Source organism: Oryx dammah, unplaced genomic scaffold, assembly GCF_014754425.2.
Source record: "Oryx dammah isolate SB20612 unplaced genomic scaffold, SCBI_Odam_1.1 HiC_scaffold_14, whole genome shotgun sequence".
NCBI classification, from domain to species: domain Eukaryota; kingdom Metazoa; phylum Chordata; class Mammalia; order Artiodactyla; family Bovidae; genus Oryx; species Oryx dammah.
The window spans coordinates 8,778,882-8,804,787 of NW_024070198.1; the positions used below are offsets into that span (position 1 = coordinate 8,778,882).

The window sequence follows — 25,906 nt, forward strand, 5'->3', positions numbered from 1 at the left end:
TGCCCACGGAGGACCCTGACGACCAGCTTGGCGGTTTCAAGCAGGTCCCAGAGGCAGGAAGCCTTCCTTGAGAGGCGCACGGCTGGGGTGAGAGGTGAGGGGACGCTCAGGCACCCGCTGGGAGTGGGCACTGGGAGACGCGAACTTGACCTCCGACTACGCGCGGGGCGTGTCTGTTCGCGCCTTCGGCTGCAAGGTCCTGCCTCCAACCTCGGCGGGCCCAGCGGAGCCGCTCCCGGGAGTCGGGGGCCGGGCCCGGGACCCCGCCCAGACGGCGGCGGGGTACCCTGGGCTGGGCGCTGCTGGCGGAGCCGACGGGGCGGAGAGGAGCGCGGCGGGAGGAGGAGGAGGGGGCTGGTCAAGGGAAGTGCGACGTGTCTGTGGAGCCTTTTTATACCTCCTTCCCCGGGAGTCCGGCAGCCGCCGCCGCCGCCGCCGCCCGAGCGTCCTAGCGCCTGCGCTCCAGGGGCTGGGCTCCGAGTTCCAGCGCGCCGGGCACCGCCGTAGCCAGCCAGCATGTCCGAGGTCAAGAAGCAGAAGACGGTAGGCTGCTTCGCCTGCCTTCCTCCTCCGCTCTCGGACCCGGACGCTCGGATCCCATCCTCCCCGGGAGGAGGCGAGCAGCCCGGGCGCGGAGGCTGGGGAGGAGGAAGGGGTGGAGGGAAGCAGGAGGGAGAGGCTCAGCCGGGATTCCCGGGGCAGCCCTCGCGGGGCAGTCCCTCCCCGTCCCGCGCCGCGGGGAGCCTGCGCCCGGCGGGGTCGTCACGGCCGGGCTAGACCTCCGGAGCCGGAGACACGGGTCCCCATCCAGAGAGAGGTCCAGAGATGGGAAATTTCCTCTCTTCCCCCGAGAACTTTTTCTGGACCCGTCTTTTCTTTTGAATGAACTCCGCACGGGTCCAAGCGGTGGGGGTTGAGGGCCTGAGGGGACCCCGGTCCTGCCAGGTTTGGACGCTGGCAACACTCAGGGACAGTCATTGGGGTTTTGTCCCCGGAACCTCCTTGGAGCGGACTTGAGTGACAGACGTTCATAAAGGGAAAACTACGGCTGTCTAGACGAGGGAGGGACGTTGCCTTTCTACACACTGGCAGGGTTCTAGCTCTTTGTTGGGATCGGATGGCACCTTAAGTTCAGCCATGGGGGGTGGGGTGGCGCGGGGGGCTCCTCAGCTTGGGGGAGCGAAATGAGCGGACTGTTCTGAGGCGGTCCAATTTTATCCACAATGAATCCGGGCCATCCCCATTTGTAGAAAATAGAAGCTTGTTGAGAAGTTCCATTCCCACTTAGTGACAGAGGCTCCTGTGAATTCTGCATCCTTAAAAATGGCAGCGACGATCACAGACTCTTTTAAAGTTGGAAAGAGCCTCATATAGACAGCATTGGGGCCACACCAGGGGTGGTGTGCAAGCCAGCCTCTGATGGCTGAACACTCATCTTTTTTTTAACTACCAGACTGAAAGCCTCGGGTGATTATGGAGGTCAGGGAAGGGGCTGACCTCTCTCAAACAGATTTGTGCTTGGCAGATAGTAGGTGGTCAACAAATGTTTTGTTACTATTATGTAATACTTATCACTGAAATCTCTTTGAGGTGTTTTTGTGGCAGAAGAGATGAAGAAATGTAAATTGGGGAAGGGGAGTGGAGGGGGCACACAGGGGCTAGGAGTGTGGGCTTGAGCAGCAAGGGAAAGGGGATGGGGGCTCTGTGGTTTCAGGGACCACACAGCCCTCAGGAAGGTCCAGGAAGAAGGAAGCATCTATTTGAGAAGGGAGAATGGTCAGGATTCTGTTGCCCTTTATAGGAGCGATTTTAAAGTGAGGAGTCTCTTGGTATTATATTTGAAAACACTTAAGTGCAAATCACTTGTGTTTTATTCCTATTTAATTGTATTAATTTCTGTAACATTCTAAATGGTGTCTTCTAAGCGACAAGCTGCTGAGGCACTTAGTAGCCTTTTATATCAGTGAAGTTTCAATTATTACCTCCGCTAGCATCAAGAATTCCTTCCAAATGAGATTGCTTTCTCAAGCATCAGTAATGAAAGGGCAGGTGGTCTCTCCCTTTCTTGCCTCCAGTCAGCAAGAGCCTGTGAAGTGAAAGGCTTGAAAACGGGGGCTTTACACAGAAAACAGCAACTGCACAGACAGAGAGAGTGAGAAACTTGAGGACCAGAGGATTTGATTTTTGTATTTACGCAGTTCAGTTCAGTTCAGTTCAGTTCAGTAGCTCAGTCGTGTCCGACTCTGTGTGACCCCATGAATCACAGCACGCCAGGCTTCCCTGTCCATCACCAACTCCCGGAGTTCACTCAGATTCACCTCCATCGAGTCACTGATGCCATCCAGCCATCTCATCCTCTGTCGTCCCCTTCTCCTCCTGCTCCCAGTCCCTCCCAGCATCAGAGTCTTTTCCAATGAGTCAACTCTTCGCATGAGGTGGCCAAAGTCCTGGAGTTTCAGCTCTAGCATCATTCCTTCCAAAGAAAACCCAGGGCTGATCTCCTTCAGAATGGACTGGTTGGATCTCCTTGCAGTCCAAGGGACTCTCAAGAGTCTTCTCCAACACCACAGTTCAAAAGCATCTATTCTTCAGCGCTCAGCCTTCTTCACAGTCCAACTCTCACATCCATACATGACCACAGGAAAAACCACAGCCTTGACTAGACGGACCTTAGTTGGCAAAGTAATGTCTCTGCTTTTGAATATGCTATCTAGGTTGGTCATAACTTTTCTTCCAAGGAGTAAGCGTCTTTTAATTTTATGGTTGCAATCACCATCTGCAGTGATTTTGGAGCCCAAAAAAATAAAGTCTGACACTGTTTTCACTGTTTCCCCATCTATTTCCCATGAAGTGATGGGACCGGATGCCATGATCTTCGTTTTCTGAATGTTGAGCTTTAAGCCAAGTTCTTCACTCTCCACTTTCACTTTCATCAAGAGGCTTATAGAACCCTCTATTTTTTTTTATTTGAGGTGTGTGTGTGTTCTGCATAGGATTAAATTAACACCTGAAACAGCTAGCATGACTTGGGAACTTTTATATAGCTGACATGATTATAACACAGGGGACCAGTACAAGTCCCCCAAAGCGCCAGATAGATACTATTGGGTAAAATGAGGCAGCTGTAAATGCATCTGAAATCTCTCAAGCTTTAACTGTTAACGCAAACTGTGTTTTGAAACTTTGCAGGCCAAAACAAAATCTGCCCACATGTGCGACCTCTGAACTAATCAATTATTTGAAAAATGAGTCTTGCTGTCCTAGGAAGCTTTCCTGGAAGTGAGTCTGTGATCTGAGTTTCTGATCTTTTTCAGAAACTCACAGAAATCATTGCCTTATTTTCTGTATTGTCAACTGAGGATGTCAAGTCACACCCCAGTGACTGCAGTCACTCTAAATATTTGTTGAGCCCCTACTGTGTGCCAGACAGTCTACTAGGGTAAACACATTGTCCCTGGATATATATATATATATATATATTTTTTTTTTTTTGCCTCAGTCTCTGGATGAATATAGCCTTTCAGTTCAGACCACTCTAAGAAGAGTAAGTAGTTCTGGTTTAAATGTGAGAATGTAAGATGATTTTCTCACAAACTTGAAAAAATAAAATAGGAAAAGTTCTGTTATGAGGGAAGGTAGTACATTCCTGCTGTGTTAGGCATCTTTACCATGGAAACCAAAGACAGCTAGGTGTCACAGCCCTCCGCACTACCCTTGACTTCCCTCCAAACTTGGCCACCTCCCATCTCCTTGACACACACATCGATCCCAGGACAAGGAAGGAGGCAGACAGCAGCCAGAGGATGGAAAGAGACGCAAAGGCCTGGTCCTTTCTTCTTGAATCATTTCCTGGATTAGCATTTTTCAGGGTCCACAGACAATGTTATTATGTCCTGGAGACAACCAATCTGAAAATTCTGAGAAAGTCAACTGAGATATTAAAGTATTTCCTAAAGGGTCAAAGAAGCCAGTGTTTGGGAGGGAGTGAAGAGCTATTGAAAAGTTAAAACTCCCCATAAATGTAAGACATTATTCATCTTTTATTATTTTAAAGATTCTGTACAATATCACATTATTTTCCTGGAAGTGGCTACTTTTAAAACTATTTGAAGATACTGTGTGAGGCAAGACATGAATTTCCAACTGGAAGGAAGGAGAAACAAGTACTTCCCAGAGGCCATGCCCTTTGCCTCATCCTTACAGCAGCCTTTATCCAGAAAATGGAGCCTCACCTCTAGGAGAGGAGAAATGCCAGCAGCAGTTTAGGATTTAAATTCAAGTTTGTCCAGGGACTTCAACAGTGATCCAGTGCTTAAGACTCCATGCTTCCATTGCAAGGGGCACATGTTCAATCCCTGGTTGGGGAACTAAATTCCAGTTTGTCCAACTTTGAAGTTCCTCTTCCTTTTAGTACCTCTATTTCTCAGGCCCATAAATTTTCTCATCCATAATGACTTGCCCCTTACAGTTGCTGTGAGGAGTAAATAGCTCCTAAACACTGTCTCACTCAGTCCTAGACCCATATCCAGTCACTACTGTTACTATTTTTTATTATATTATATTGTCTTGGTTTGCCCAGCAAGGAGAAGAATGTACAGGTCAGACCATTCCAAAAGCTCAATAAATGACAACCATCAGAATATCTAATGACAGCAAACAAATACAGAAGTAGAGAGGTGATGACTTGAATTCTAATTGTAAAAAGCTGAATAGAAGATAAAGGTCGATAATTAGTGCAGACTTACCAGAGAAACCCAAATAATCAGCAAGATTTTGTCAACAACCTTGGCCAAGAAAGGCAATCTATATATAAGTAAATATTATACCAACTTCTCTCCACCCTTCCTGCACCTTCAGCTATTTCCAGATTTATCTTAAAATTCATGTTGTCCGATTCATGCTGTTATTCCACGATCATCTCTTTGGACTTTTGCCGTTAAAGATAAATGTAGCTAACTATGAGTTTTATATCTCTGAGATAGTTATCTTTATCTTTCAGCCCTTTGTCTTCCTGTTAGTGTGCGTGGTTATCTGGTTTGCCTAGGGGATAATTAGACTGAACTCAAACCTGGAAACCTGAGGGAATGAGAGTCTGAGAAAGGAATCAGTGATGTCAGTCTTGGCCTTAGATTACTGTTTATTTCAAAACCTGTCACTAAATAATAATAGGCACTGTCTTTGTGTTTGGAAGTCTTCAGAAAACACAGAAAGTGAAAGTCAATAAACATACATATAATGCCATTTCAACTAACCTTTCATCACTTGGGTGCTTTGCTCATGACAAGTGAAATGGCATGTTATCTCAGCAATCCTACATACAGCCTGGCACAGAGTAGGTGCTCAATAAATATTTTTTCCATATTAGGCTATAAAATTGATTCATGGATGAATTTGCTTTTGGCCATCTCTTTTGTTAGATTTCTCCCAGCTCCTCTTATCTGTCTGCTCTCATGTGCTGGCTCATTTTTGCCTGGAAATCTATCAGTACCACTGAAAATTTACCTGTAGGGATTCTTGAGGCTGAGAGTGAATTACCTCCCCACCCCACCCCAGAGGAGTTACTTTTGTTTCTGCCAGATGCCTGGTGACACTGCTACTCAGGCACCACTTTGGGATTCTCCAGGAAAGAATACTGGAGTGGGTTGCCCTGCCCTTCTCCAGGGGATCTTCCCAACTTTGGGGATCAAATCCGCGTCCCCTGTGTCTCCTGCAATGCAGGCAGATTCTTTACCCACTGAGCCACCTGGGAAGCCCCCTTTAACCTAAAGGTACCATTTAAAGTTTTTTAGACCACCCAGGTGATGAGAATTTGAGTTGCACTTTTACACACAGGGACCAACTTGTGCAGGCAAGTTCTCATGGACCACCTACCCCTACCCCTACCCCTTTTGTACCCTTTCAGTGTCAAGGCAGCCATCCCTGCAGTCTCTTGGAGTGAGAAGTGACTTAATTCTGGTTCACTCTTATTTTTAGGGGGTGACTCTTAGGAACCTCAGCTTACGGCAGACAGAAGCCATTTTATTCTCCCCGCTTGCGTATGTTCGAAGCTTTGTTGTGTCTTTCACCTCCCCTGTGAGGTTGTCAAAATCAGTGCAGATCTGCCCCTGTCAGGACAGAAGCCCCTTGTGCTTGCTTACATCTGAGTTTCTTGCTTTCCTGCAGATTTTGGTCAGGTGGTTCCTTACTATCTTATTGGCTATTTGATGTTTCTAATTAGGTTATTTTATATTATAACCTGAATTTTATTATTTAATTTTTCTGAAGCCTTTATGGAATTTGTAACAATATTGTTTCTGTTTTATGTGTTGGTCTTTTTGCCACAAGGCATATGAGATCTTAGCTCTCTAACCAGGGATTGAACCCACAGCCCCTGCATTGGAGGGGGAAGTTTTAACCACTGGACTATTAGGGAAGTCCCCATAACCTGCATTTTAAATTTGTTTTTATGGAAAGATTGTATGGTTTAACCTAAAACCAGCATTGGTGGAAACAAAAATCTCTGCCTTTTCTCGATTCCTGATTATCATTAATTTATAATGTGTATATGGAGAGGGCAATGGCACCCCACTCCAGTACTCTTGCCTGGAAAATTCCATGGACGGAGAAGCCTGGTAGGCTGCAGTCCATGGGGTCATGAGGAGTCAGAGACGACTGAGCAACTTCACTTTCACTTTTTATTTGCATGCATTGGAGAAGGAAATGGCAACCCACTCCAGTGTTCTTGCCTGGAGAATCCCAGGGACGGGGCAGCCTGGTGGGCTGCCGTCTATGGGGTCGCACAGAGTCAGACACGACTGAAGCGACTTAGCAGCAGCATGATGCGTATATCATACCTTTCCCTTATACCGATAACACTTATAAAAGGAGCACTTTCAGAACAAGTAAACTTAAGTTGGGCTGCTAGTCAGAAATATTTTATTGAATCCTTTTTTCCCCTACAAAGTGCTAAAGTCTGGGCTAGAGGGAGAGGGGGTTGGTGCTCACCTTATCTTAGAGTTTCTGCCTATATGGACATCCTTAGAGCTGTGCATTGTCCTGTCTCATCCTCAGCTGTTGGTCCAGCTCAAGTGCATTCCTGTCTGAAAGCCCCTTCAGTTCAACACCTCTCTTTGCTTCTCCCATGCTCTTGTGGGTACCCTGAGATCACTACACTGCAACTCTTGGGGTAACTCGGTGAGGCTATCTAAGATATTTGATGTTGTCCGCTGACTTCCAGAAGGGTGAGAGCTGTGCTCCTACTCTGGTGTGACCACGCTGGGACTTTGAGCAGCTCTAGGGGCTGCTCGAGTCTGTCCCTGCTTCCTCTCCCTAGGGGGTCTGTCAAAGATCAGAAGCACAACCAGTGCCCCCTCCTTTCAGAGTCCCCAAAGCTAGTTGATTCCTCTTACCCCAAGCCCAGCACCAGGCCCAGAACACCACTCCCCTTCTCAGACTCACACTGGCATCTGAGCTCCTTCTGCTTCTAATAAATATTAAACAGAGCTTTTCCAGAAAGGTTATTTAACATTAACATTGGTTCCTTACAAATGTTGTCTTCTTGTTCCTCTTTCGTGCCTTTTGATCATTAAATATTTCTTTTCAATTTAGAATAAATTGGCACACAAGATGGAAATATCTTTTTCTATCTGCAAAAGAACCATTGTATTAAAACCTGACCTCTAAGTTGCCTCTGATAATACATGGTGTGTAAACTGACTTTCATCAGTTGGCTGATTTGACTTCCTTTAAAATCTAATCAGAAGCTCTTTCTGCACTTTACTTTTACTCCTGAAGTGGATTTTGCTATTACTGGTATTGTGAAAACATGACTGCAGCATAAACATGGCAAGCTCAATCTGTCTAGCACCAAATAAATTTTGGCCAAAAAAAAAAAAAAAAGTTACCTGTTATAAAACTTCCCTAAAATATATCAAATGCTAATCATGAAAAGTGATCATTTCTATGCTAGGTTAGTATTTGTTTTAAATATATAATTAACATCTTTGTATGTTTTGTTATAAAAATACAGATTTTTATCTACCAAGCATCTATGTGCAGTCTAATAGTACAATTACTTTTTCTTTTCTTTTTAATGTGTGCCAAGTGTGGGCTCGAAAAATTATTTGCAGACTTTGTTTGGAGACTTAAACCACCTACAGTGAAGATTTTGTCTCCATTACTTCATTCATCTATACCTTCCCCAAACATTTATTTGTGGGTAATTCATGCTTTCTCAACTTTTAGCAAAATAAGCAACTAAGATGTTGGTGATGATTTTTATTTTTATGTATTTCCTACTGTTAAAACCTGAATTAACTTTTTGGTCTTCTACTATGATCCCACTTTGTTTTCCTTCAAGGGCTCTGAAAACCTTTCTTTTTATTTCCTGTCTGATCCTCACTTATGAATTTGTTCACTTCACTTACTCAACAGATATTTTTTAAATGACCCAACTAGGACATGTGCTTGCCATAATTTACTAGAGCTACCAAAGCCTTATATTCGTTAATTATAGTTTTTTAGATTGTTCAAACACTGTCTTTAAACTACTCTAAGCATAGCATTTACTTTTTTCTAATTGCAACACCCCACCCACAAACTTTATATTCTTTCAACCTTCTGCCCAGTCAGTAGTATTACAGTGGCCTTGAGCCAAAAGCAATAAAATTCTCAACTGATTTTTCATACATTTAAAAAAATCTTTTTGTCCCCCAAATTAAAATTTTAAATTATTTACTTTTTATTCAAGTTGTTCTTACTTTAAAAATGTATTTTTTCCCCAAGACCCCTAGCATTTTCCTTCTGGGAGGAAAATGAAGAGTTCATCTTCAAGCCATACAGGTTGATACACAGAGCTTTGCTGAGGCACATGACTGTCTTCCTGGCCGCCTGGTGGTGATACCACCAATGAGCTGAAACTCTGCTCACAGGGCTACAGGCCTAGCACTTTTCTCTTTTTTGCATGCCCTTGAAAAGAGGCCCTACCCATTTTCTGTAGCTCTGTCTTTTCTTTTACATACGGGGAAATATTTTCCATAAATTAAAAAAAAAAAAACAACTTCCAAGTTGGTTATCAGTGAATCACTGCTAAGTCGCTTCAGTCGTGTCCGACTCTGTGCGACCGCATAGACGGCAGCCCACCAGGCTCCCCCGTCCCTGGGATTCTCCAGGCAAGAACAGTTACACTTTAGCTTTAGCATCTTGTTCTGATCTTCTTCTTTTTTTTTTTTGTTCTGATATTCTGAAGATAGAAAGCATGGACCAGAGAGAAGTGTTTGAAAAAATGAAGGACTACCCTGTTGGTCCAGTGGTTAAGATTCCATGCTTCCGCTGCAGGGGACACAGGTTTGATCCCTAGTCAGGGAACCTAAGATCCCACATGCTGTGAGGCATGGCCAAAATGAATGAATACACAAATTTTTTAAAAAGAGAGAAAAAAATGTAATTGACCATTTTGGAATATGTTTGATGGTCCAGTCTGTTTCTCTTTAGAAAATTCAACTTATACCCTCTTAAGCTCCTCAACCTCACTCACTCTTAAGCCTTTTCAAGCAGTTTAACCATTTTATCAAAAAAAAAAAAAAAGAGAGAGAGAGAAAAGATAGTAATGATTGCATAGTGTGCAATACAGATAAATTTAGATTAGGCAAAATTTGAGGCAAATTCAGTTGTACATTGAATCCTCAGTTCTGGTTGTAGAATTTCCAGTTTTATCTCTTAATCCCTTCATTTCCATTGTTTCCTAAATTCATAAAGTTGGTTACACATAACTGTGTGGTCCAGCCAACTAAATCTAACTAAATTGCTGAGTTCCAATATTCTTTTCCTAAATAGTATGAATAAGTACAGCTGTTGGGCCATTGTGTCGCTAATACAACAATGCTTTAAGTAGTTACTAAAAAAAAAAAAAAATTAAAAAACTTGCATTCCTCTATTGTGTTTAAATTCACCATATGACTGAGAACTAATAAAACATAGATATTAAAATTATCTCTATGGGATTTGCATATTTACCAGGAGTTTCGATTTTTAGAACATATTTTGTTAGAACATTCCTGCTCCGTTGTGAGTTGTTTATCATTCTCATTGAGCCCTTATGATGTGGCAGGCACTGTTTCACAGCTTTGCCTCTGCATTAACTCATGTAGTCCTCATGGTCTCCTGAAGGAAGTTGGTGAGCAAATAGTCAGGAGGGAACTCATTTAACCGAAATAAGGCTTTATTTTAGAGAGTTCCCCACAGGAGAAGCTAAAACCTTATTAGCTGCTCTGTAGTTAATAAGTTGTTTATTTCATAGAGGGAATGAGACAAACGCCAAGAAGCAAACACAGTAGGATTAGGCAACTAGTAATATACTACTGTTTCATTTGTAAAATATTTTGGCAGCTGCCTACTGCTAATATCTCAAGATAGTAATAATGAATTCTATTAAGAGACATTCCCCAGCACTTCTGTAAAAAGAGGAAATGGCACATATGTGCAAACGCATGTTACCCTTGCTGTCACACACATTTCTTCCCTTATGGTGACATAAAGCGAATAATTGGAAACTAAATTTTCTTTGTGCTCAGACTCAACAAGTAGGGGTAATAGTTTTTATTGCCTAGTTTTACCACTGGGTCAGTATTCAACAAATGTGAACGGAATGATTTGTTTCCACTAAAGCTCCTAATACCTGAGCCAAGTTGTAACTGTGATTTGTCGATGATAAAAGGAAACCAGGCCACCCGTGTGTATTTCACAAAATAAAAATTTGACCTAGCTGGAAGTCAAGGCTTAAGGATGTTAGCAAACCAGATAATGCCTCTGTTTTCACTGGGGACCAATGAGGAGTGCCTGGAAATTGTGAGATCGTGAGTGACAGTTTCCAAGATGTTTAGAAGAAATGTTTTGGGGAATTTGTCTCATTCTGTCATCATCGGTTGGAAAAGTTTAAGATTTCAGCAATCCTGAGCTATAGCCTCAGGGACCGCTTCTAGGAGGGCCTGGATTCTGATTGTCAGAAGACCATTGTGTTAAGAGGCCAGAGCCCTTGCTCACAGGGAAGAGAGCAGCACTGACTGCCCGTGATTGTAGGGGCTGAGATGGAAGTCCTTTAGTAGAGACAGGTTACCTCATTTAAAGGAGAAGGAAATGGCAACCCACTCCCGTATTCTTGCCTGGAGAATTCTGTCGACAGAGGAGCCTAGTGGGGAGATCGTAAAAGAGTCAGACATGACTTAGCAACTTCATTTAAAGGGGACTCCCAGGTGGCTCAGTGGTAAAGAAACCGCCTGCCAAGCAGGAGACTCGGGTTCGATCCCTGGCTTGGGAAGATCCCCTGGAGAAGGAAATGGTAACCCATTCCAGTATTCTTGCCTGGGAAATCCCATGGACAGAGGAGCCCAGTGGGCTTACAGTAAACACCCTTATTTAAATAACAGGAATGGTAGTGACAACATAGAAATTAAACCACAAAATCCATTGTTTCACAGTGTGAGACACCTTGGATACAAAATTCTGTCTAAAGGATGTGTTGTCTCTGCTTAGCTATTCAGTGAATGGAAAAATCCGGTCATAGTAAACACCTGGTTTCCTTTATTTTCTTCTCAGTGTTGAGGCTCTGGTTTAACAAGTCCTTTACACTTCACGCTATGATATGTATTCCTTTTATTTTATTTTCACTCAAATCTCCATTTTATTGACAACAACATGAACATCCTAAAAAGATAAAACTTCAGAGATTTCCCTTTATACAAGTATTTTTCTTAGCGCTCAAATACACCAAACATTTTAAAGTCTCTTTGAAGAAAGAATAGAGAATATGTGTTATCTCCCCCTTTCTTTTCATTTTTGAAATTATTTTCTTCAAAGTTAAAAATTTTAAAGTATCTTCTATTGGAATATAGCCAATTAATAATATCGTGATAGTTTCAGGTAGACAGCAAAGAGACTCAGCCATACAGATAACATGTATCCATTCTCCCCAAAACTCTCCTCCCAGCCAGGCTTCCACATAACATTGAGCAGAGTTCCCTGTGCTATACAGTAGGACCTTATTGGTTATCCATTTAAAATATAGCGGTATGTACATGTCCATCCCAAATTCCCTAACTATCCCTTCCTCCCACCCTTTCCCCCAGCAACCATAAATTCATTCTCTAAGTCTGTGAGTCTGTTTTGTAGAGAAGTTCATTTGTATCATTTCTTTTTAGATTCTGTATATAGGGGATGTCATAATGATATTTCTTATTCTCTGACTTATTTCACTCCACGTGACACTCTCTAGGTTGGTCCATGTTGCTGCAGATGGCATTATTTCACCCTTTTTAATGGCTGAGTAATATTCCACTGTATACGTGTACCACATCTTGTTTATCCAGTCCTCTGTCAATGGGCATTTGTGTTGCTTCTGTGTCTTGGCTATTGTAAACAGTGCTGCAATGAACATTGGGCTGCATGTATCCTTTCAGATCATGTTTTCTCTGGGTATATGCCTGGGAGTGGGATTGCAGGGTCATATGGTAGCTAGATCCCTCAAGGCTGAGGAATGAAACTTGTTGGTCCAGCTAGGTTTCTAAATAGGAGGAGGGAATAAGCATTTATTCAGGGACTTTTGATGCAGTCCCTCATGTCATCCTCATAGTAACCTATGGAGTAGTTGATGTTCTTATCCACATTTTATAGTTGAGAGCAGTAAAGCTTACTGATATGAAATAACTTGCCTTAGTGCAAGTGTCAGGGCTGACTCCCTCCTAATTCTAATGCCCTGTTTTCAACCTTTCTTTTGTTAATGTAACAGATGTCATGTACACTACAATTGTCAAAATGAAGATTATTCTGATGATTGAAACATACACATAAACTGTCTTTGTGGATGCAGATGAAGGCAGGGAAGAAACTGAGAAGATGAGGTGGTCGCTTTGAAAGTGACTTTCCTCAGGGGCTTTTTGGAATGTTGTGTGTAATCTTTAAAACATGTGGATTTGAGCAAATGCTGTTAAGAGGCAATAAATGTTAGTCTGGAGGAGGCTCTGCAGCCATTTTTAGAATGGTGGTGTTTGGAACTGAACCCAGCATTTCACCTCAATAATACAAAGCTTCAGTGTTCTAGTGGGGAAATGCATACACTCAGGAATAAGTGTCCTTAGAAATAATCACAGTGACTTACATGTAACTCTATACCTGGCCTTGTTCATTATGTGGGAGCTGCACAGTCGAGCATTCATGAGTTACAAGTTCCCAAAGCCCCACAAGCTACGGGCCTGTTCTCTGGATGTACTAGAGGTTTCACTGATATTTCCCCAGCTCAGCACAGAAGTTTAATCTTTCATGGTTCAAAGGGCCTGTGTCATATACACAGCCTCATTACCAGAACAAATTGCAAAAGAATATGAAGAAAATACACTGAGGTAATGAAACACAGCCTTCAGCGGAACACTTACAGGGCTAGTATTTAGAAGGGCAGCTAAGACCTGTGCTGAACACTATACTTGTGTGGTTCAGAGCATCTTCTGAAGGTAGTTGCACATTTCTAGGGGACTCCACTTGATATGTGTTGTGTTTCCATGAGGGTAATTGCCACCTCCCAGAATTACTGCGAGGTTCCTCTGGGTATTCATGATACCTTTCTTTCATCATGCTCATCAAGGCTTTTTCATAAATTCTTCTTAATTATCCTAGCAACTCTCTGGAATAGGTGGGTATAAGTATCATACATCTTTACTAAAATAAAGCGATGTTAAAAATTCCCCAAGGCCTTCTTCTGAGCCCATATAATAACAGAGATAACCCAAGTTTGCTGACTTTAGTTGGCCTAGTACTTCATTTTGTCTCAGAACAGACAGACGCCCAGGGACACCCGAATGATATTTGGAATGAAGTCTTTCTTATTGGGACCAAGATAACTGTGTGCTGTGAAACACGATATGGCCTCATTTTCATTTTGAGAGCTGGTGCTGTAAACACTATAATAGATGAATTAAGTGATTCAGCTAATTATACTCTTTTTTTTTTAACATTCACCTACAAAACTAGCATGTGATCCCTGAAATAGAGAAGGTTATACGTTAAAATTTTTCTACCTTTATTTTGATGTGATGTATATGTTTATTTTAATGAGACTGGAAACTAAATCATTTCTTTGCTGCTAATTCATGCTGGATCACCTTCTTATTTCCATGAGACATAAAAATTTTGAAGTATGTCTACATAACAGCACCCTGCTTGTAGCTGTGTGTAGCTGCTATGAAGTACAGACAGAGTTGTTACCTTAAAAAGCTGATACAGACAGGGGCTTGAGGAAAGTGAAGGATACAAGAGTCAGGAGATATCTAACTTGATCCTGTAGACCAGGAGTTAAGAAATTCAGTCCTGTGGCCAAATCCAGCCCAGACAATTTTGGTATAACCTGTAAGCTAAGAATGATTTTTAAAAAGTTCTGGGGAACTCATTGTTATGTCTCCTTTAATGACATGATTGAAAATATTGTGCATTAATCACAACACATGATATACCCTTTATAAAGATCTGTGGAAGAAATTTCTATTCAGTTTTAGCATCAGTAGCAGAAAGGTTGTGTTTTTTCTGAGTTTTTTTTTTTTTGTATGATCGTTTGGGACCTGTACACTCCATGACTGTCCAGGTCAGTCTGCTTCAAGATGCCTGCCAGAAAGCTCAGAAGTGGGTTTGTGGCTCATTTTCTATTTTTGTGCCAGTTTTGTGCTTGGTATCACTTACTTTATGCCCCTGTGTTGTTTTCTCTTTTCTTTTTCACATCTACTCAGAAGTGAGGCTTTGCTATTCTTTATGGATCTAGTAAGTCATGAACATATATTAAACATGACACATATATTAAGAACATTAAAACATATATTAAAGGGACTTACCTAACAGTCCAGTGGTTAAGACTTCGCCTTCCAATATAGTGGGTATGGGTTCGATCTCTGGTCAGGGAACTAAGATCATATATGCCTCATGGACAAAAAAATCCAAAACATAAAGTGGAAGCAATATTGTCATAAATTCAATAAATACTGTAAATAAAAATCTTTTAAAAATATATGTATATTAAATTAAAAATAAGATGTATTGAAACTTTAGCTCCAGAAACTCATAGAGCATTCCTATGGTCTCCTCTCAGAGAACTCTTCACCTTTTCCTGACTGTTCTATGACTTCCCAGGGCTTTGTGTCTGTAGGACCTTATGGAAACCAATCCTGAAAATGCTTATTAAGTGCTTTGTGGTCTAATGATTTGTCCTTGCTGAAGGCTTATCAGCAAACCCCCTGAGGTTGGATAAAGATATAGATCAGATGTTCTTCATCTAGAGTCTAGAGGACTTAGGAGGGTTGTGAACTTGGATGGAGAAATTATTTTTATAACCTATAATAAAATTTATCACTTTCTTCAATGATGATCACAGACAACAAATCATCACATTATTAATAGTGCTTGTGATTATGTCAACAATAGAAGACACAGATATTTTCAGATCCCATAGTTTGTTGCTTATGTTTCTGATGTCATGAAAATTTCTGTGTTCTTTATTTCTCTGAAAATAAGATAATTATTATAGCTACCCATCTAAACATCAGTATCTTTTTATTTAATATCCTGATAAAGAAGTATATTTATTACTGCCCTGTAATTTTTTTTAAAATTGCTAACTGTAATTCATTTTTTCCTTTGCAATCCTGTGTGTTTTATTTTATGCATTTAAAAACATTTTTCTGAGAAGGGTCAATAGACCACCAAAGGAATTCTTCTAAAAGGATAGGAAAGTTCTGTACATGGGTACACCCACGTAGGCCCACACACACAGTTTTTACAAGCAGTTCCAGAGGGTTCACAGAAGTCCAGACAAGGTTCATATCTAATAAGCAGTTTAGAAACTCAGGCCCTCTTAGCTAAAATCCATGATAGAAGATCCACATGAGGGAGGGGGTTTATTTTATTTTATTTTATTTTGAGGCTCAGTTCAAATGAATTACTTCTAGGAATCAACCTACAGTGCTTAGTCATAATCTTAGACATAGTATTGATTCTGGCTGTCATCATTTAGAATTATCTTTCATCCATTAAGCAAGGAATGTACAAATCTTCATAAAGATGATCTCTTGGCTTTTGCCGTATCAACTCTTGACATTTTTCAGTGAGGAATGACAAATTTGCTACTTCGGGGACTTCCCTGGCTGTCTAGTGGTTAAGAATTCACCTTCCAATGCAGAGGACTGAAGTTTGATCCCTGGTTGGGAAATTAAGATCCCACATGCCAAGGGGCAACTAAGCCTGCGTATCACATGAAAAGATCCCACATGTCACAGCTAAGACCTGATGCAGCCAAATAAATAAATATTTTAAAAAAAAATCTACCACTTCGCACTGTTTGATTTCTAGTTTGTATTGGAAAGAGCTTTGAGTCTTTGAATGGTCAGAGGTGGATATGTACATATTTCATAAATTTGGAATTGGATAAAAAGTACAAATGCCGCCAGGTGTTAAGTACATAATACTTTCCCTGTCGTTTTGTTCTGCATGTTTTGTTGGTGGTGCCTGTACTAATCAAGCATATGGTTTTGTTCATGAAGCCCTGGCTCATTTGAAAGTATCATTCTCTGCTGATATCTGTGCTGTGCATCCCTGGTTAGGAGTTGCTTTACACTAACATGGCGTTTATGTGCTCTTCTGTCCCTTTTATTGTACTGGAATTCTGAATCTCTCCTTATTTTATTGAGATCTGAGGGGGACCTTAGAGATTATCTAGTCTGCTGTTTCTCAACTGTGCTAAACTTTACAAAATATTAATGCCTAGACCCACTCCCAGAGAACTGGATTGAATTGGTCTGCATGGGGTTCTTCAAAACTTGGGTAAGAGGTTCCTTGGTCTGGCCTGGCTTGAGAACCATCACCTAGCTTACTTCCTATCCCATACAAATGTGGAGCATGGCAACATGCCTGAGGTCCTCCAGCTAGCTAGTAACAGATGGGTTTTCCCTACTTCAGAATGCTATTTGCTCTTTAAAGATTTTTTTTTCCCCCCCAAAAATGCTAGGCCATTTACCAGCTAACTCAGACTTTTGTGATGGCCACAATCCTCATGGAATATTTAAGATTAAATAGTACAACTGCATTATTTAAAAACTTGCCATCCTTGTCCTATTTTAACATTACCTAATGAATAGACAGCTTTCTGGAAAAACCTGGAGATCATTCTTTCTTAGTCAGTTGTTCCTGGCTGTGGTAACAATTTATCCCTGGACATTTGCCCCATTCCTGAATCATAATTAAGAGAGTGGCTTATTTTTGTAAGTAGCTTATAATTCTTAATCATACAAGTCTCTAGACCTTTCTGTTGAACCTAATGTGTCCCAGTGGGAATAAATCTAAAAAGAGTCCCTTGTCATATTTGATGGCTTTGAATATTAAAGATCCACGTTGGAAGAACTCTCCAAAAATAAGCCTGCCTTTCCAGGTGATTTGCCAGCATAAATCCAACATTTCTGGGATATACATATAAGTACTTGATCAGCAGAAATGCTGTTCATTTATATATTTCATGCCTATCATCTGAACTTACTAAAGAAAGAAAGGGAAGTCTCTCAGTCATGTCCAACTCTTTGTGATCCCATGGACTGTAGCCTACCAGGCTCCTCCATCCATGGGATTTTCCAGGCAAGGTACTAGAGTGGGTTGCCTTTTCTTTCTCCAGGAGATCTTCCCAACCCAGGGATTGAACCTGGGTCTCCCGCATTGTAAGCAGATGCGTCTGAGCCACCAGGGAAGTTACTAAATTAATCAACTTACTAAAATGAATCAAATCAATTTATAACCATTCTGACTTTTTTACCCACACTGATAAACTTCTTGCCTTGTTTTATCTGATCAAGGATTTTGGTCAACTTTATATATATCTCATTGAGCTTAAAAATTAATAACGCTTTGCCTTATATAACACATCTTTGCAGAGATTATTCATTCTTAATGCAGTAAATGAGAGGGAAAAAAACATTTAATATAGATAATAGGTTTAAAAAGATTATATGACTCAAGCTAATGCAATTCCTTTTTTCTAATTTATTTTTTATTGCAATATGGTTGATTGACAATGTTGTGTTAGTTTCAAGCGTGCAGCAAAGTGATTCAGCTTTATGTATAAAGAGAGAGAGAGGGAGAGAGAGAGAGAGAGAGAGAGAGCGTGCGCAAGAGAGAGCGAGAGAGAGAAAGAGCGAGCGAGAGAGAGGGAGAGAAAGAGAGGGAGAGAGAGCGAGAGAGAGCCACCAGGGAAGCATATATATATATTCTTTTTTATGTTCTTTTCCCATATAGATTATTACAAAATATTGAGTATAGTTCCCTGTGCTATACAGTAGGTTCTTGTTGGTTATTTATTTTATATATGGCAGTGTGTATATTCTAATACTATCACTCAGTCATGTTTGACTCTTTGCGACCCCATGGACTGTGTAGCCCACCAGGATTCTCTGTCCATGGGATTGTCCAGGAAAGATTACTGGAGTGAGTTGCCATTTCCTCCTCCAGGGGATCTTCCTGACCCAGGGATTGAACCCATATCTCCTGTGTCTCCTGCATCAGACGTGAATTCTCTACCCGCTGAGCCATAGAGGAAGTATATATTTTACTCCCAAGTTCTTAATTTATCCCTTCCCCTGCTAATGACAATTCTTAAATCAATGGCAGGTTTTCTGATCTACAGTTGATTTCTGTATGACAGGAGCTTCCATTTACCTTCTTTTTCCTTCTGTCTCATTTTGAAATGAGTTTGGTTATAACTATTTTGAAAAAGACCCTGATACTGGGAAAGATTGAGGGCAGGAGGAGAAGAGGGTGACCGAGGATTAGATGGTTGGATGGCATCACCGACTGAGCAAATTCCAGGAGATAGTGAGGGACAGGGCAGCCTGGTGTGCTGCAGTCCATGGGGGTGCAAAGAGTTGGACACAACTTAGTGTCTGAACAACAATTTTGAAAACAATGTGTCTCTCTATATTAAACGTAACAAAATTCAAATTCTCCTTTTCCTATAATTCTCTTTAAAACTATCAGGACAGAAAATAAACTTCACCTATAGCAGGTCAGAATATCTTAGAATCAAAAATGACATAGATTAACCGGCTTGGCCTCTAGTAACCAGGATAGAGAAGAAAAGGGAATCCTACACTAAGCCCTCTCACCATCCCTGTGTAGAATCAGCACAGAGAATTGCCTCCCCAGGAAAGAGCTGTGTTTCTCTTCTAGATCATCTTCATTTTTGCAGGCAGTTTAATTTCAAAATTTTGTAGAGTAGAATCCCTTTATCAAGTTACTCTGGGAGAGCTATCTGCTTTCTCTTTATGGGACAACATTATCTATGCAGTGTATAAGGTTATGCTGTACACATGCGTGTGGATTGCACTTTGAACCACTCCATATCTAGGGCTGATTCTAGATCTGTACCTGCCAAAGGATGAACGTTTAAAAAATGTGATCACAGAGATGAGAAAACAGTCTTTTTCTAAAAGCTATGCTTAGCCTTATGAATATAGATAAGCATTTTAATGAATTAATTTTGATAAGACTTGATGGAAGAAAGGTTTAAGCATAGAAAAATAAAGCCAAAAATCTACAAGAAAAAACATATGAATCTTATGCTTTCATAGCTGGGAAGACCTAAGTATGACACAAATTCAGATACCACACACACAAATACATGGAGAAAAATTTCCTGGTGGCTCCGATAGTAAAGAGTCTGCCTACAATGTGGGAGACCTGGGTTCAATCCCTAGGATAAGAAGATCCTCTGGAGAAGGAAATAGCAACCCACTCCAGTATTCTTGCCAGGAAAATCCTGTGGATGGAGGAGCCTGATAGGCTAAAGTCCATGGGGTCGCAAAGAGTCGGACACGACTGAGCAACTAAACTTTCAAAACTTTCACAAATACATGTACAAAACTTTTTTTTAAATTAAAATAAAAGACAGACAACAACCTGTGGGAAATTTTATAACTCAGAGAAGACATAGTTCTGCTTTTCAAAATATACAGCATTCCTACAATTCAATATTTTAAATTATCAACAATCCAATAGGGGAAAAATTGTGGGAAAAGAATATGAAGTTCACAGAAGAGGAAATGCAAATGATTCTTAAATATATGATAAGATGCTGAGTCTCATTTATTGTAAGAAATACAAATTAAAAGTATGAGATTGAATTTTTCACCTATCAGACTGGCACAGGTGAAAACATATTGGCAAATGTGTGAGAGAAAAAACATTCTTATACATTGCTCGTGAGATATATATATATTAGTAAAATCTCCATAAAGATGTTTAGAAATGTCTATTAAAATTAAAACTTTGAGCATATTCTTTGAGCTAGCAATTCAAATTCTAGAACTTTTTTCTATAGAGATCTTGCAAATGAGTGAGATAACTTATATATAAAGATATTCTTGGTAGCGTTTTGTAACAAAGGGTTGCTGCTGCTGCTGCTGCTGCTGCTAAGTCACTTCAGTCGTTTCTGACTCTGTGCGACCCCATAGATAGCAGCACACCAGGCTCCCCCGTCCCTGGGATTCTCCAGACAAGAACACTGGAGTGGGTTGCCATTTCATTCTCCAGTGCATGAAAGTGAAAAGTGAAAGGGAAGTTGCTCAGTCATGTCTGACTCTTCACGACCCCATGGACTGCAGCCTACCAGGCTCCTCCGTCCATGGGATTTTCCAGGCAAGAGTACTGGAGTGGGATGCCATTGCCTTCTCCAAACAAAGGGTTGGAAACAGCCTAAATATCAATGAATAGGAGGATTGTTTTAGTACATACTATGTACTCTTCTGTTATTACTTTAATATATACATAGTACAAATTAATTTGCCACTGTTTAAAAGAATGAGGTATCCCTGAATTATACCAATCTGTAAAGATTTCCAAGCATTTTATTAAGTAAAAAGGGCCTGATACAAAAGAGTGTCTGGTTACATTTGGGAGAAAAAGGAAAAAAGATGTATATAGTTATAAGCACATAGAATATTCCTGGAAGGATACATAGTAAATTAATAGTATTTCTGCCTGCAGCAAAGAGAACTGAGTGGCTGGGTAGGAAATTTACTTTTCAAAACGAGAAAGCTGTATTTATCTATCTTTCCAGATAATGTATATAGAGTCAGGAACTGTGAAGGCTCTGTGATTTTATCCCACTTGCAGTCTAATTACCTTGCCATAATTTCATGGATAGTGGCAGAAAATAGCTCCTGAGTCAGAGACAAAGGGCTTTGTCACTTACTGCACAGCAGTCATGAGCATCAGCTTTCGTGTCGGCTTCTCTTGCGCCCGTCTCCCAAACGGGGCATGCGTCTAGAGGGATGCCTGCACGAGCAGTGAGCTGCATTACAGGAAAGAAACTGTACGTGAAGGGGACCTCAGCCTTTTTCATGATGGGCAGTAGGGAGGCCAGGCTTCCCAGGTGGCTCGGTGGTAAAGAAGATGCCTGCCGATGCAGGAGACACAAGAGACTCGGGTCAATCCCTGGGTCGGGAAGATCCCCTGAGGTAGGAAGTGGCAACCCACTCCAGTATTCTTGCCATGAGATCATGGACAGGGGAGCCTGGCTGGCTACAGTCCATGGGTCGCAAAGAGCTGGACATGACGGAGCACACACACACACACACCACTTGCCCTTTGTTCTGGAGGGGATGTTATCTCTCTCAACCAAGACTATTCACTATACAAACATCCTTGAAAAGATAACCTGAAATAAAAAGCAATTAACACTCTGCACAGCAAAAGATGGGCAGAGACACAAGAGAACAATGGAGAATTACCTGAATCTCTTATTTGTAATGTTGTGCATTCATATACATTTATGGTTTTTCGGGGGTTGGATATTTTATATATTTTATAAATGTATATATACATACATGCATTTGGCCACTCGGTGCGGCATGCAGAATCTTAGTTCCTTAACCAGGAATGGAACCCGTGCCATTAAGTCTTAACCACTGGACCACCAGGGAAGTTCCCATATATGAGGTTTGAAGACTAACAGTAACTCTTGATCATTTGAGCCTCTCAGATAAATTGTGTGGAGTGTGAACTCGTTGGTCACTGGTCGCGTTACTAGGCCCAGATCTGGTGTCACTTAACTACCTCGATCAAAGAATGCAATGGCCACAAACTGCACTCTGCACCCGGTCCCCTACTATAAGGGTGAGTTGCTGGCCAGGAGGAGCCCCAACCAAGAGTAAGAGTGTGCATGAATCACCACAGCTGCTTCTCCCCTACTGCAGCAGACAACAGGAGCTGCCACTTGGGCATTGGTAGTACTCTCACTTTGGGGGATTAGACCCATTATTTTCTTTAGCATTGGAGTGAATGCTAAAGAAAGTGTGTCCTTTATTTGGCTTCATTTAGCTCAGCTTCACACTGAAATCAGTTTTAGACCTTTCCTTTGCCAAGTATGAATTGAAAATGGGTGATGAGGAAGGAGAGACTTTCTTGGCTTTGGCACCTGGATAACAAAGTAGCCCAGGAACAAGCTTTCATTCATCCGTGGGACACACTGGATTTGTGTCTTAGAGTTCAGGGTGGGCCCAGAGGAGTCATGGTGGGTCTGTGAAGGGATGAATTAGCGTCCTGTTAGAAAGGTGCTGAGCCCCTTCTCAGTCACCTTGAATGCCCTCTTGTTGCAGCAGCCACAGCAGTGGCCCATATTTTTAAACTTTTTATTGAAGTATAGTATATGTATATGAAAATATATAAATCTTAAGTGTTCTGCTCGATACATTTTCATAAAGTGAATATAGTTGTGTAACCAGCACCTGGATTAAGAAACAGAATACTATCCGAATCCCAGAAGCCCCTTTCAGTTGCTATCTCTTCCTCTACAGGTAATCAGCTGATTGTCTTTGCTTGTACAAAATAGAGTACAAATAGAATGGTATACCATACACCCTGTATATGGCTTCTTTTGTCCCGAGTTATGTTTCTGAGAGTCCTCCATGTTGCTCTACTGTTTGAGGGGGGTTAGAATTTGTTCATCCTTCTTGCTGCATAGCAGTCACTCTCAGTCAGGGTGATTTTCTCCTCGGGACATTTGGCATTGTTTGGAGACATTTTCTTGAGGTTACAACGAGGGAAGGAGGGAAGTTACTGCTAACTATCTTATAATGCACAACACAGCCTCCCGCAGCAAAAGCCCAAAATGTCAATAGTGCTGAGGTTGTCAAACCCTGCTGTATAATAATAATATCCCATCATGTGAATATACCACAGTTTATTTACTCACATATTTCTTAGAGCCTCAACTACAGCATTCATGAACATTATACAACTCAGGCCTGGCTTCAAGATTCTTGAAACCATGGTTACCACAGTCTCATCAAAATAAAAAATTACCAAATAAGATATGCTTTTTATATTTAGAATAAGTGTTAAAGTCAAAATGAATTACTATGTACAGTCTTAGTCATAGACAAAAATTGTGTATTTTGGAATCACTACAAGAATTTGAAGAGATTCTGAATGAGAGGATGGAATGTACTAAATCCAGGTTTTTATCGAACAATAAAGATCTGAAGGACTGTTGTTAAAAACATCTTTATTGAAATAAATTTACATATCATAAAATTCATATAATTTATTAAATAAATATACAAGGCAAAGATTCTGAGTAGATTAACAAAATTGTGCAGCCCTCCCCACAGTCCGATTCTGGAACATTTTCATCACACCCAGAAGATCCCTTGTGCCCGTTTGCAGTTACTGCTGTTTCTACCCTGACATCATTACTTCATTCTTTTTTATGGCTGCATAGTATTCCATTGTATGGCTATGTCACGTTTTGTTTATCTGTTCACAAGTTGATGGACAGTTGGGCTGTTTCCAGTTGTGGCTATTATAAAAATGAACATGACGGTTTTTTAAACTGAATTATACTTGATCTACAATGTTGTGTTAATTCCTGCTGTACAGAAAAGTGATTCAGTTATACTATATATATTCTTCTATGTTTTCCATTATGGTTTCTCATAGGATATTGAATGTAGCTCTCTGTGTTTCACAGTAGGACCTTGTTGTTTATCCATTCTATACGTTAGAGCTTACATCAGCTAACCCCAACCTCCCCCTCCATCCTTTCCGCAGCTCCCTCCCCTTGGCAACCACCACTCTGTTCTCTGTCTGTAATTCTGTTTCATAGATAAGTTCATTTGTGTCGTATTTTAGATTTCACATATAAGTGATCAGTTCAGTTCAGCTCAGTCGCTCAGTTGTGTCTGACTCTTTGCGACCCCATGAAATGCAGCACGCCAGGCCTCCCTGTCCATCACCAACTCCCAGAGTTCACTCAGATTCACCTCCATCGAGTCAGTGATGCCATCCAGCCATCTCATCCTCTGTCGTCCCCTTCTGCTCATGCCCCCAATCCCTCCCAGCATCAGAGTCTTTTCCAATGAGTCAACTCTTCCCATGAGGTGGCCAAAGTACTGGAGTTTCAGCTTTAGCATCATTCCCTCCAAAGCAATCCCAGGGCTGATCTCCTTCAGAATGGACTGGTTGGTATATGGTATTCATCTTTCCTTTCTGACTTACTTCACTTAGTATGATAATTTCTAGTTGCATCCATGTTGCTTCAAATGGTATTATTTTGTTCTTTTTGTTAATGGGTGATTAGTACTCTATCGTATAAAGGTACCACATCTTTATCCATCCAGCTGTTGGTGGATATTTAGGTTGTTTGCATGTCTTGGCTGTTGTGACTGGTGCTGCTATGAACATAAGAATACATGTATCTTTTTGAATTATAGTTTTGTTCTGATATGAGCCCAAGAGTGGGATTGCTGGGTCATATGGTAATTCTAATTTTAGTTTTCTGAGGAACCTCCATACTGCTTTCCACAGTGGCTGCACCAAGTTACATTCTCATGAACAGTGTAGGAAGGTTCCCTTTAACATGAAGAATTTTGAAGTATAGCTAGGTAATTGGCAAACACAAGTAGGCTTTTGAAGGAAGGACATGATTCTGGGTCAGATAATCTGTATCATTTTCAAGGATAATTTGACTAATTAAAAGAAAATAGGAAGGAAAAAAGACAGAAGAATGGCATAAAGAGTATTAGACTTAAAGGAAAAGGAAACATCTGACATTTAACCATACAGACTCTAGCATTTTTGCAGCAATTTTATAAACAAATAGGCTAAACTACAGGGCAGCGAAGCTCTGCCTTAAAGAGAAGGATAAGAATAATTGGTTGTACTCAGAGAAGTCATTAAACATGCCTCATTTTAGTATCCTGTGATAAAATAAATCATAGCTTCAAAGGATAGACTACTACCAGAATGGATATACAAGGGACCACTGTATCCATTAATAAATAATGATGTAGAGAAAGGGCACTCAGGTGAAGTCAGGCTTATACTTCATAGGATCGTGAAGATCACAGACAAAAGCAGCAAGAAAGTATTCTTTAAATCATAAGGCTATCTTTAACAGATATTAAGGCTTGTGTGTTAGTTGCTCAGTCGTGTCCGACTCTTTGAGACCTCATGGACTCTAGTCTGCCAGCCTCCTCTGTCCATCGGATTTCCCAGGCAAGAATACTGGAGTGGGTAGCCGTTTCCTTCTTCAGCAGACCTTCCCCGTCAAGGGATCAAACATGGGTTTCCTGCATTGTAGACAGATCCTGATCATCTGAGCCACCAAGGAAGCCCTATTAAGGCGTACCCCTTACTAAAGAATCCACCTGCAGTGCGGGAGACCTGGCTTCGATCCCTAAGCTGGGACGATCCCCTGGAGAAGGGAAAGGCCACCCACTCCAGTATTCTAGCCTGGAGAATTCCATGGACTGTATAGTCCACGGGGTCACAAAGAGTTGGACACGACTGAGTGAACTTCACTCACTTACCAAACACAGTAAGACTCCCGAGGCCAAACACAGGGAAATTGGTCATTGAG

General features: G+C 41.2%; 1 protein-coding gene across 2 annotated transcripts in view; it reads left to right on the top strand.

The window, feature by feature from the left end:
• The first annotated feature begins 218 nt into the window (after positions 1 to 218).
• Positions 219 to 25,906, top strand: part of PAPSS2 (3'-phosphoadenosine 5'-phosphosulfate synthase 2) — a 93,176-nt gene continuing 67,488 nt past the window's right edge. For both annotated transcript variants that reach the window (XM_040254692.1, XM_040254693.1), the window contains exon 1: positions 219 to 543. In XM_040254692.1, coding sequence (XP_040110626.1) covers positions 517 to 543 — 27 coding nt within the window. In that variant the 5' untranslated portion in view covers positions 219 to 516. The remainder of the gene's footprint in view (positions 544 to 25,906) is intronic.